Source organism: Pan paniscus, chromosome 19 (assembly GCF_029289425.2).
Source record: "Pan paniscus chromosome 19, NHGRI_mPanPan1-v2.0_pri, whole genome shotgun sequence".
Lineage (NCBI taxonomy): Eukaryota > Metazoa > Chordata > Mammalia > Primates > Hominidae > Pan > Pan paniscus.
In genome coordinates this window covers 74628031-74640906 of record NC_073268.2, presented here as the reverse complement: position 1 = coordinate 74640906, position 12876 = coordinate 74628031, and the positions used below count along the sequence as shown (strand labels likewise).

Genomic DNA, 12876 nt, shown 5'->3' with positions numbered 1-12876 from the left:
TAGTATGTGTCAGAATTTTCTTCCTTTTAAAGGCTGGATAATACTCCATTGTATATGTGTAACACATTTTGTTCATCCACTCATCTGTTGATGGATACTGAGTTGCCTCCATCTTTTGGCTGTTGTAAATTTTGCTGTGTCGAACATGGGTGTACAGATACCTTTTCAAATGCCTGCTTTCACTTTGGGGTATAAACTCAGAAGACCTTTTCTTTACCTCACCATAAATGAGGAGATACTGGGGTTCTAGTTGCCATAGGAACTTATCTTGAAATTAAATATACTATTATAATGCTTTTTCTTTTGAGCATTTATATTATCGGGTATTTTCTCACTGTTGACATTATACTATTCTGGAGTAGATTCAAATTCTAAGTATTTTAATTCTATATTTGAATCACTTCCATAGGATAAAGTATATTAACTTGTTTGCCTCACCTATAGCGTGAGCAATAATTTTTAGTAACTCTGGCTTAACTTTTTTTATTACTTAGACATTTTTTGAAAATGTCATTAATGCCTATATTTATATCTGAAATGGAATTCTTTTAATTATTTTCAGTTTTTCTTTCTACATGGAATTTAATGCCTCAACTGAACACTGCCTTCAGGAAGACACTGAAAGTTCTTTGTGCAGATGAATGTATCTTAGGACATAGTGATAAACTAAGTTTTATAAATGTCAGTGCTTTCATAATGCACAGTAGATTATTTTTTCATATACTAGGCACATAGTCAAATTTCTATGCCTAGGTTTTCATATTCAGTAAACTTACTAATACTTTACTTTGTTCTATTTTGTTGACTATACAAAATAGGACTACAGTGGTAAGGAATAGCCATTGAGGAATCTTTTTGGAGTATAATCTATTCAAATCCTCATTTTCTTCATACAGGTACTGTTTTACTTTCCATTTGTTACTGGATACTTTAAAGAACATTTACTTTTTCGCTGTTTCCTGAGATACTAACTCAGCTCTCAAGCTATCAAAAATATATTAACATATTCTCTGTTATATATTGTAGTTTATTTCTCTGAGAAATTTATTTTAAAGTACATTTTTACACCTATTCAAAATGTGTAACCAATGGAGTCAGAAACTTCCGAACAATAAAGCTAATCCTTTTATTGATTTATTTGTAACGAAACACAGCTTTTTGGTACTCCGATGGAATGGACCTGCAGCTCCCAAGTCTTTCTCTACCGCTGGGTGGCTAGATTTTCCTTAGCTGCTATAACTCTAGGGGAAAAAGCTTTTTTTTTTTTTTCCCCTTCCCGAGTTTTGGCAAGCTCTGCAGATCCTGCTTGGTGTTTAGCTATTTGGATTCAATTTATTTCCTAGGATATTTGTGCTGTCAAATACTTTGGGAAATCAAATTCAAATCCAAAACATTTAAAATATATAACTGAATAACCTTCAAAGGATCAAATCTAAGAACTGTTCAGCTAACCTATATTGGAAATGATAACAGCTTGAATTTTATGAGGCAATCTTAGTAATATATGGCCTTTTAAAGTCACCAAAATTGTTAAAAAAAGTCATCCAAAAAATAACCTTTATATTTATGTCTGAACTATAATTTTGCCCATTATTTCAAGTTTTCTTTCTGTGTGCAAAATTTAATGGTTAAATTGCTCATGATACAAAGAGAAAATATTTATTTCTAGTATATCTTCATGAACTTCTGATGTTTCAAGAATCAATAGTCATGGAGAAATAGGGAAGCATTTCGGCTATTTTTAAAAAATTCTTAGGTCAATGTACCTTTAAAGATTAAATAATGAGATTAGCACACTCAAAATATGAAAAATGTGGACATAAAAAGGGAGAGTTGCCACCTTATTGATAAAGACACCTTTAAAGATATTTGGCAAGTAGAATTCTAGTAAAACTACAAATGTTACATTTCAGGAACAAGGTTTAGCTTAGGGAATTATTGTGAGAGAGAGAGAGAGATATATATATATATATATAAATTTTTTTTGTACATAGAGTCTTACTCTGTCACCCAGGCTGGAGTGCAGTGGCACAATCATGGCTCACTGCAGCCTCTACCTCCTGGGCTCAAGTGATCCTCCCACCTGAGCCTCCTGAGTAGCTGGGACTACAAACATGTGCCGCCAAGCCTGGCTGTTTTTTGTATTTTTTGTAGAGATGGGGTTTCACCGTGTTGCCCAGGCTGGTCTCAAACTCCTGGGCTGAAGGGATTCGCCTGCCTCAGCCTCTCAAAGTGCCGGGACTACAGGAGTGAGCCACCATGCCTCGCTGTATTGTGGTATATTAAAGAGCGTGTGCTTTGGAGTTTAATTACTGACTCTGTCACTTCCAGCTTTGTGACTTTTGGCAAATTACTTAATATCACTGAGCTTTAGTTTACTTGTTTTGTAAAGGCAATGTATGTAAAGCATTTACTACTGTGCCTGGAATAGGGTGGGTGTTCGATGTACATCACCCTCTGTTTAAACCACGGTTGTGATATTAATAACTGATTCTCACTTATACTGGAGAGTCTCTACAAAAAAGCAGACTCAACCTATTATTAAGACTGCATCTGTAAGTAACTTTGCTAGTACCAAGAGTTCAATCTTTTCACAGTGTCCTGACTATAAAGGGAAAGTTTTGAAAATGTGTTTCTTCAGTTAAAATAATAGCAGCTAACACTTACTGTTTGCTTACTGTGTACCAGTACTCTTCTAAGTTCTTTATGGATATTAGCTCATTTATATCACAACAACCACCATATTTGGTAGGTTCTATATTCTGTTATTATCTCTATTTTAATAGGATGCAGAAACTGAGGTACACAGAGATTAACCATGCTCAAATTTACACTGGGCTGTAAAGCCAGGCTGGTGGAGCTGGGCTCCAAAACCAGGCAGTCTGGCTCTATGATCTGCATTCCTAACCACTTGCCTAAATTATTAAAACATTTTTGTGTACATTTCTACTGGATGCATTGTTTAATGGTGGAACATTTGGAGAATATTTCATAGTTATTTTACTCTTTTAAAACACTCCACCCTCCAAATAGTTGTTACTGTTGAAATGATTGAAATACTTATTTTGGAATTTCAATATATTCCTCTATTTTCAATAAAATGAAATTACTTTCAATAAGAATATATGTTTGGTTAGAAAGGTAACAAAATGCTTAGGTGTTAAAGAAATGATTTATAAAAATAGACATTAGACATGACCCTTTTAAAGACCTTTAAAATTATTTTGTTACTGTGTGTGTTGTTTTCAATAAATAACACCACCTAATTGGACTAAATATTTTGTTAGACATACAAAGGAAGTTCTTCAAATTTGGATTTCTTTCCATGTTGAAAGAGGGGAGATCCTTGAATGCTATAGAAATGTATTGTGGTTGATGGCTTTTCTGTGTTTGAATTTGTTCCAGCTGTGCTACAGTGCTGTTCTCCTACCCACATGGATGCTCTAAGTAGTTGTGTCACTCCCACTGCCTCTTCCTATGCACACTGCAACTACTTCCAGGTAAGATTCTTGCAACTGTGGCCATGCTCCGCGCTTTATGTGCAATTTTATCGATCTTGCAAAATTTCAAAGTGTAATTTTATATTAATGAGTAACCAGAAGTAAGCTGTGGATTAATGGGCTTTGTTTTCTCAATTCTTAAAAAAAAAAAGAGAGAATTGATATAAATAATATCTCAGAATTCTTCTAGGCCAGAACTGTTCAATATAGTAGCCACTAGCCACATGTGGCTATTTAAGCTAATTAAAATTAAATGAAATTTAAAAATTCCTCAGTTATACTAGTCACATTTCAAGTACTCAATAGTCTCATATGGTTATTAAAATTAAAATTAAATTGATTTAAAAATTATTCCATACTTAAAGTAGACACATTTTGAGTGCTCAGTAGTTTCATATGGCTTATGGGTACTGAATTATACAGCACAGATGTAGAACATTCCCATCATTGCTGAAAGTTATTTTAAACAGTGCTGTTCTGGATTTTTCCAAGGTAAAATGAATACCAGATAAACGCTACAAGTGTATAAGTCACCAAATGACAGATTCTTCCAAGATGATACAGATAATTAGACTTTTCTTTTTAAGGAGAAAGGAGAAAAATGTCAAAAATGAGAAATTTAAGTGGTGGCCCCCTTCATCCATAGCCCCTATGTTGTAAACACCATAATGGTTCAGTATCCCTTAGTCAAAATGCTTGGGACCAGGAGTGTTTCAGATTTTGGATTTTTTCAGATTTTGGAATATTTCCAAAAACATAATGAGATATCTTGGGAATATGACCCGAGTCTAAACATAAAATCTAATTATGTTTCATATATACCTTATGCACATAGTTTAAAGGTAATTTCATGCAATATGTTTAGTAACTTTGTTCATGAAACAAAGTTTGTGTTAAGTGCTTTTTTGCTGGAATTTTCCACTTGTGGTATCATGCCAGCACTCAAAAAGTTTCAGGTTTTGGAGTATTTGAGATTTTAGAATTTTGGATTAAGGATGCTCAACTTTTACTTCAAATATCTTCTCATTATTTCTTAGGAGACACTTGCTTGGAGTTAAACGTTTTATATAGCTATTTTAAGGATACTTTTAAATTCCATGCTTTGTATTTTTATGCTGTAACTGCCAAAGATTGGAATTGTGTGTTTGCCTTGGATAATCATCTAGCCAAGATAGTTTCAAGATAGTCTCAGTTCTTAGGAGAATATCTTACCACTATAGTGGCATTAGGGTACTCAAAAGAACATTCCCTTTTTTTTTTTTTTTTTGGAGAAAATCTACATAGGAAGTCAAATTATAATCAGATTGTTGTTTGAAGTATAGAATGAGATCAAGGGGACTTAGCTGGCCATTTTTCATGGCTGATATGATCAAGCATGATATCCTAGCCCATTCGTCTTCACTGGAGGGACATACCTATCCCACAGTTAGATGCTCTTGTTTGTGGGTCCAGGCACTCTCTTCTCTGGATCATGCTGGAGATACTATGACAGTGTTTATATCTTGATTATGTTGTGTGCTAAATAAAACATTTTTATAAAGACCTTTTCTTGTTATAGAGACAATATATGGCCGTGTATGATGGGTCATGCCTTATAATCCCAGCTCTTTGGGAGGCCATGGTGGGAGGATTGTTTGAGGCCAGGAAATTGAGATGAGCCTGGGTAACATAGTGAGTGAGACCCTATCTCTTAAAAAAAAAAAAAAAGAAAGAAAAAAAGGAAGGAAGAAGGAAGGGAGGGAGGGAGGGAGGGAGAGAGAAAGGGTGGGTTAGTTGGATGTAGTGGTGCATGCACCTTTTGTCCTAGCTTGGGAGGCTGAGGTGGGAGGATCAAGCAATCCTCCCACCTTGAGGAGTTTGAAGAGTTTGAGGCTATAGTGAGCTATGATTGTGCCACTGTATTCCAGCCTGTGCAACACAGTGAGACCCTGTCTCAAAAAAAAAAAAAAAAAATCTGCCAGGTGTGGTGACTCACGCCTGTAATCCCAGCACCATTTTGGGAGGCTGAGGTGGGTGGATCACTTGGGGTCAGGAGTTTAAGACCAGCCTGGCCAACATGGCGAAACCCTGTTTCTACTAAAAGTACAAAAATTAGCTGGGCATGGTGGTGGGCGCTTGTAATCCCAGCTACTCAGGAGGCTGAGGCAGGAGAATCGCCTGAACCTGGGAGGCGGAGGCTGCAGTGAGCCAAGATCGTGCCATTGCACTCCAGCCTGGGTGACAAAAGTGAAACTCTGTCTCAAAAACAAAACAAAAAATTTTAAAAAGACAATACGTGTTCATCATAGGAAAATAGCAATAAGCACACATAAAATTTTGAAATAGAAAAATGGGAAAGTGTTTCAGATTCCATCCTGAAAATAAATGCAATTGGTTTAGTTGGACTGTAGGTATGGGTGAGAGTGTGCGTGCACAGTCAGTACATTGTATTGTTTAAGAGCAAGAGCTCTTGAATACGGCAAACCTAGGCTTGAAACCTGGCTCTGTCAGTTATTTCATTGTAACTTTGGGTAAATTAGGAAGTTTCTGGACCTCAGTTTTATCATTTGAAATGGAGATTATCACATTTCACAGGGCTCTTTTGAAGGTTGGATGAAATCTATATAAAGCACTTTGCATGTGCTTGGCACATAGTAATAACTCAATAAATGTGCTATTGGCTATAGTCACTTAGTGCTTATACCATTTGAATTTACATTATTTGGCATTAGTGGCCTTCTGAAAATCTTTGACAATCTTTGTTAATGATTGTGTTTAGCAGCATCAACTCACTACATACTTTCTTTAATCATAACTCTTCTGTATTTTAAGTTTATAATCTGATATAATCAGCAAACATTTATTGAATGCCTACTCTGTGCGAAGCTCTTCATTGTGCAACATCAATTCATTACATGTTTTATTTAATCATTCTTCTGTATTTTATGTTCACAGATCTTTATCACCAAACATGTATTAAATGCCTACTCTCTGCAAAGCAGTATATATAAGGGAATATATCTTAAAGATGTAAATCTAAAAGCAACAGCCATTTTAGTCTATTGCTTTGTTATTAAAAATAAATAATCCCAGGAAACAAAGGACATTTGATATTCCATCCATTTTTCTCCATATTATTTGGAACAGAATATTAGTACCGCTCCCTGAATCTGTAGAAGGATTGGTAGACTTGTGAGCATCCTGTGTTTGAAATTTCCTTACTGCATTCCTGAAACAGTATATGATAGATACAAATTATGTTTTTGTCTGTCAGCCTTTATGGAAGAATTTGGTGTATAGATGCTTTATCAGCAAATAGGTATTTGGGTACTATAGCTTTTGATTTTGTATAGTTTAACCTTAAGAATTATTGACCATTGGAGTATTAAACTTAGCAGAGTGGTTGACATGTAGTATATACTAAGTAAATGCTAACAGTAGATTTGAAGCTACTATTGCTGAAAAGTAGATTAGTGTCTAGGTTTTCTTAGTGATCTTTAAGTTTAATCTATTTATGTTTAGCACTCATCAGCCTAAATATTGTAGCTTTCCTCCTTAATCTCATATTTTATTTTCTATCCAAACAGTTATATTTTTTCTTTTCCCAGAATCCTTCAATGCAGTCCTCCTATCCAGTTGAATTTTTGCCTTCCAATTGGCCCTGCAGTACTACTGATGAAAATACAAAGACAGAAGTAAACCTAGAGGCTGTCTTTCAGATAGTTGATGAGTTGCATTCCTCCCCTAAATTGGAGATGGTAAAGGTGGAGCCTGTTGAGAATCAGTGCCCAACATCTCCGTCTTACAGAGGCCAACACATTTTAGCTAATTCTAACAACAGCAATCCATGTTCTGCAAGTCAGGCTAGCCAGCTGGAGCCACTTACTCCTGTAGGCTCAGATATTATGTCTTTTGTGGTTGGAACAGAACAAGCAGTTGCCAGCTCTCTACCACAGTCACCTGAGTACATCTATACCATCCACACAGCTCAGCCTGTTGAAAATAGCACAATACAGGAATCTGCAGCCATCCAGCAAGCTCATGTCAAACTGAAGGAGCACCTAAATCATAATCCATCTCCATCTTCAGTAGTATTTGTGCAGGAAGGGCCACCATTCAGCACACACCAGGTAAGGGGGCAAAGAAAAAAATGCTTATAAAGCTCAGAGTACCTAGTACTTCTGCTAAAGACTATTCTAGTGGAGAGTTTGTTCAGATTTTATTTGGGTTTAATACCAGTTCATTATGGTTTCCAGGAGGATCATGTCCCAGTGGTTCTGCACAAAAGATTCAGAAAGAAGTTACCTTAACCCTTAAGCATCATCTCACTATATTATGCATGGTCTGAAGTCAACCTCTAAAGAGAGGTTGTCTAATTGAGCATTGTAGTATGAAGCTTATTTTCATGTTATAAACATCTCTTGAGTTTTTGCTTCCTATCTTAATTTGGATAGATTTGATATGCCTGGCTGATAATTATATTACCCAGGAGGGATGGTTTATTTGACAGATATTATGATGACTTTCCTAGCCATTTGTAGCATGGAGGTAAGGAGATGGTTGGAAGTCTTTTCTAACTTTATTACAGCATCATTGAACTGTAACTTGTGAGCATACTGTGTTTGAATTTCCTTACTAATATCTGCACTCCTAAAGCAGAAGGTAAAGGCTAATTCCTTTATTGCCACTAGTTTATTACAAGAAAATGAATAAACTTTAATTCTGAATAATTAGCAAGAATAATTCATCAAAAGTACATCCACAGAAACAAAGTCAAATAGCACGTTCTCATTTTATAAGAGGAAGCTAAATAATGTGTACACACTGAACATACAATGTGGAATAATAGACACTGGAGACGTGGAAGGATGCGAGAGTGGGTGGGGGAACGGAGATGAGAAATTACTTAGTGGGTACACTGTACACTATTCACCCAAAGCCCAGACTTCACCACTATGCAGTATATCCATGTAATAAAACTGTACCTGTACCTCTTAAAATAATACCAAAAAAATCCAAATTAAAAAGAAATTTTTTTTTTTGAGGTGGAGTCTCTCTCTGTCACCTAGGCTGGAGTGCAGTGGTGCAATCTCAGCTCACTGCAGCCTCCACCTCCTGGGTTCAAACGATTCTCCTGCCTTATCCTCCCAAGTAACTGGGATTACAGGCGAGCCACCATGTCCAGCTAATTTTTGTATTTTTAGTAGAGACGGGGTTCCACCATGTTGACCAGGCTGGTCTTGAACTCCTGACCTCAGGTGATCCACCTGCCTTGGCCTCCCACAGTGCTGGGATTACAGGCATGAGCCACTGTGCTTGGCCCCAAATTAAAATCTTTTTTTGTGTGTGAATTAAGTATTTTTTCCTACTTTTAATTTTTTTCTTGATCTTAGCCTGATATGTGTATATATATTTTTTCCATTTTGGATTTTTTCTTTAATGGGACTGAAACTCTGTTCATTGTTAGAAAGTCCCAAGATAACTTTTGGCAGGTTTTTGTTTTTTGCAGCCTTTTTTAGCTCTATTTTTAGATCCAAATGTCTTAAATTTATATCACCTCATTTTTTTTTAGCCTGACTGTCAAGGTCTAGTATATTGTGTTAAGATAATATTGTAAATTCAGTAGACAAAATATAGGCCCATTATGGTTTGTTGTTGTTATTGTTGTTGTTTTGAGATGGAGTCTCGCTCTGTTGCTCGGGCTGGAGTGCAGTAGCGCAATCTTGGCTCACTGCAGCCTCCACCTCCTGGGTTCAAGGAATCCTTCTGCCTCAGCCTCCTAAGTAACCAGGATTACAGGTGTGTCCCCCCAGGCTGGCTACTTTTTTGTATTTTTAGTAGAGACAGGGTTTCACCATGTTGGCTGGTGTTGAACTCCTGACCTAAGGTGATCCGCCCACCTCGGCCTCCCAAAGTGTTGGGATTACAGGCGTGAGCCACTGCACCTGGCCCCATTATGTTTTAAATATATTTGTAGAACACAGAATTTGTCTTTGTTCCTTCATAGTCACATCTGAAATATTTCAGATCTTAAAACTGCACTTGTACACAGTAACTTTTTCATTAACAAATATATCTTGGCCAGGCGCAGTGGCTCACGCCTGTAATCCCAGCACTTTGGGAGGCCGAGGCGGACAGATCATGAGGTCAGGAGATTGAGACCATCCTGGTTAACATGGTGAAACCCTGTCTCTACTAAAAATACAAAAAATTAGCCGGGTGTGGTGGTGGGTGCCTGTAGTCCCAGCTACTTGGGAGGCTGAGGCAGGAGAATGGCATGAACCCAGGAGGTGGAGCTTGTGGCGAGCTGAGATCGCGCCACTGCACTGCAGCCTGGGCGACAGAGCAAGACTCCGTCTCAAAAAAAAAAAAAAGTATATATGTGTGTGTGTGTGTGTGTGTGTGTGTGTGTGTATATATGTATATAAAGCTGTGTTTTAAACTTTTTATTTCATTATATAATTTTATTTTAAAATAAATTCATAAAGAAATGGAGTATTTCAGAAGTTGATCAACTTGACAAAGGGATTTACATTCCAAAGAAAATTTAGGAACTGTAAGAAAGAAACTTAGGCTAGGCACAGTAGCTTATGCCTGTAATTCTAGCACCTTTGGAAGCTGAGGTGGGAGGATCGCTTGAACCCAGGAAGTCCAGACTGGCCTGGGCAACATAGTGAGACTCTATCCCTACAAAAACATTTTAAAAATTAGCTTGGTGTGGTGGCATACACCTGTGTCCTAGGTACTTGGGAGGCTGAGGTGGGAGGATAGCTTGAGCCTGGGAGGTCAAGGCTGTAGTGAGCCGTGATTACACCACTACACTCCAGCCTGGGCAACAGAATGAGACCCTGTCTGAAAGAAAGAAATTTATATTTTATAAACAGGGCAGATATAGATTTTATAGGGGCTAAAGCTTATACAATTTTGAGGGCCTCTTTAAGAGAAAGAATACAAAATTAGTAGAATAAAGTATCCACATCCCACTGAAACTATCTAACAGGATCATGCCTATGGCCATTCCAACAGGAGAGGAAGTCTGATAGAACATATTCTACAGAGAAAAAAGATGGTTTTAACCAATCATGGTGAAACTATCTTACTTTTGGTCAGGTGTGGTGGCTCACATCTGTAAACCCAGTGCTTTGGGAGGCCCAGGTGGAAAGATCCCCTGAGACCAGGAGTTACCAGCCTGGGCAACATAGCGAGACCCTGTCTCTACAAAAAGCCTTTTTTTTTTTTTTTTTTTTTGAGATGTAGTCTCACTCTGTTGCCCAGGCTGGAGTGCAGTGGTACAATCTCGGCTCACTGCAACCTCCATCTCCTGGGTTCAAGCGATTCTCCTGCCTCAGCCTCCCGAATACCTGGGATTACAGGCACCTGCTACCACGCCCGGCTAATTTTTTGTATTTTTGGTAGAGACAGGGTTTCACCATGCTGGCCAGGCTGGTCGAGAACTCCTGACCTCATGATCTGCCCGCCTTGGCCTCCCAAAGTGCTGGGATTACAGCTGTGAGCTACCGCGCCCGGCCTACAAAAAAACTTTTTAAAAATTAGCTAATACCTGTAGTCCTAGCTGCTCAGGAGGATCACTTGAGCCCAGGAGCTCGAGGTTTCAGTGAGCTATGATTGTACCACTGTACTCCTGCCTGGACAACAATGTGAGACCCTGCCTTAAAACAAAAAAAACCCTGTACTTTTGTAAGTTAAAAAAAAAATCAACAAGCTTCATGGTAGATATTCCTCTGATCATAAGTAAATGTTTTAGCTCCATATACATTTTAATAGTTTGTGTAGGGAGAAAGGTATAGTATCAATAATAAGAATGAAAAGCCTTATAAGCTTGTTTGTTGGATCATGTTCCCATAATAGAACTCCTCTGATAAAATATCTTAACTTTTAGCAGATATTTGGAGGAAATCTCAAATAATGAATGGGTTTAATATTTTAGGTGGATGCCAATATAAAATGCCAGACCAGTTCACGTGAGAATATCTTGCCGTCAGAACAGATGGGATTCCTCATTTCAGAAATGGGGCCTGCTAGCAAGCCTAGTGAAGACACAGGTTTAGCCACTCCAGCCAGATACAGAGAGCACAGAAGCAACTCACAACAAGGAAAGTCCCCTGGTAAGGATTATTGTGCTCTAGAATGCCAGAAGTAGAATCACGCTGTAGAATTAATATATGAATGACATTTTTTCTGGGTCTCCATTTATTATTCATAATTGTATTAGACCTGTCACATTGCTATTTTTACATAGCTGTAATTTTAACTCGATATTTGTTCTTAATTATCATTGTGAAGTATGTAATAGTTATTTTCCTAATATTGCATATAATGATTTGGGCTTTGAAAATATAGAACATATTAAGAATAAGCAAAGGAATTTAGATTATTTAACTTGGAGAAGGCAAGGATGAAGGATGATTTAATAAGTATCCTCAGATGCCAGACTTCGAAATTGTAGTTGTACTTACTCTGTTATTAACAGACTCTAGGACAAGAGGGCATGCATTTATATTGTGACAAGAGAAAATCAGATGGAAATTTAGGATATTATCCTGAGCGCATTTTAAAGATACTATAAAGTATGACCCTATACCAATGAATGGTTTGTTATTCTTGTGGTTTGTAAGAACCCAGAATAAGTGATTGTTTTAGGCACATACAGTTGATTCTAATAAGACAAAATCATATTTTTTGAAGAAATAGTAACATCTAATAAAACATGTGTCTCATATCATCCAAAAATCAAGTTACCAAAGTCTGCAGTGGACAATTTTAATATTCTAGAATTATGTTCATGTCAGGGGCATGCAGTGCAGGCAGAATGACAGTGTAGGTTAAAATGACAGACCATCATTTTAACCTACAATAATTTGAAAAATGTTGAGAACTTCTGTGAGAATTTTTCCAAAAAGTAAATTAATAGTGATATGATCATGGTGTAGCTCAGACTCATAGGGTTCTTTCTGCAAAATGTCTTTTAGGCTAAAAACTGTCCATCATTTATTCACTAAATTTAGCTTGCACACTTTTAGTTGATTATATTTTCCAATCCATAATTAAAGACTAAAGATTTCTTACCACTGAAGGTGTTTAACACAATGGCATGAGCCTTGAAGGCAATTTAGATGAGAGAAAGGCAGGAACTAATATTTACCGTATCCATTTTTGTGCCATAGGACAAATCTGTTGGAAGTGGCATTGTCATTTTAAACATCAGGAAATTTAGGCTTAGAGTAAGTAACTTGTTCAAAGTCACATATAAATTTGTTTTATTTTTTCATTTTTTGGAGACAGAGTCTTGCTCTGTTGCCCGGGCTAGAATGCAGTGGTGCGATCTTGGCTCACTGCAGCCTCCACCTCATGGATTCCAGCAATTCTCATGCCTAAG

The 12876-nt window shown here is 37.1% G+C and overlaps 1 protein-coding gene across 1 annotated transcript in view; it reads left to right on the top strand.

Moving 5' to 3' along the window:
- Positions 1 to 12876, top strand: part of HSF5 (heat shock transcription factor 5) — a 68388-nt gene that overhangs the window by 18274 nt on the left and 37238 nt on the right. The window contains exons 3-5 of the mRNA XM_003817378.6: positions 3406 to 3500; positions 7088 to 7609; positions 11428 to 11605. Coding sequence (XP_003817426.3) covers positions 3406 to 3500; positions 7088 to 7609; positions 11428 to 11605 — 795 coding nt within the window. The remainder of the gene's footprint in view (positions 1 to 3405; positions 3501 to 7087; positions 7610 to 11427; positions 11606 to 12876) is intronic.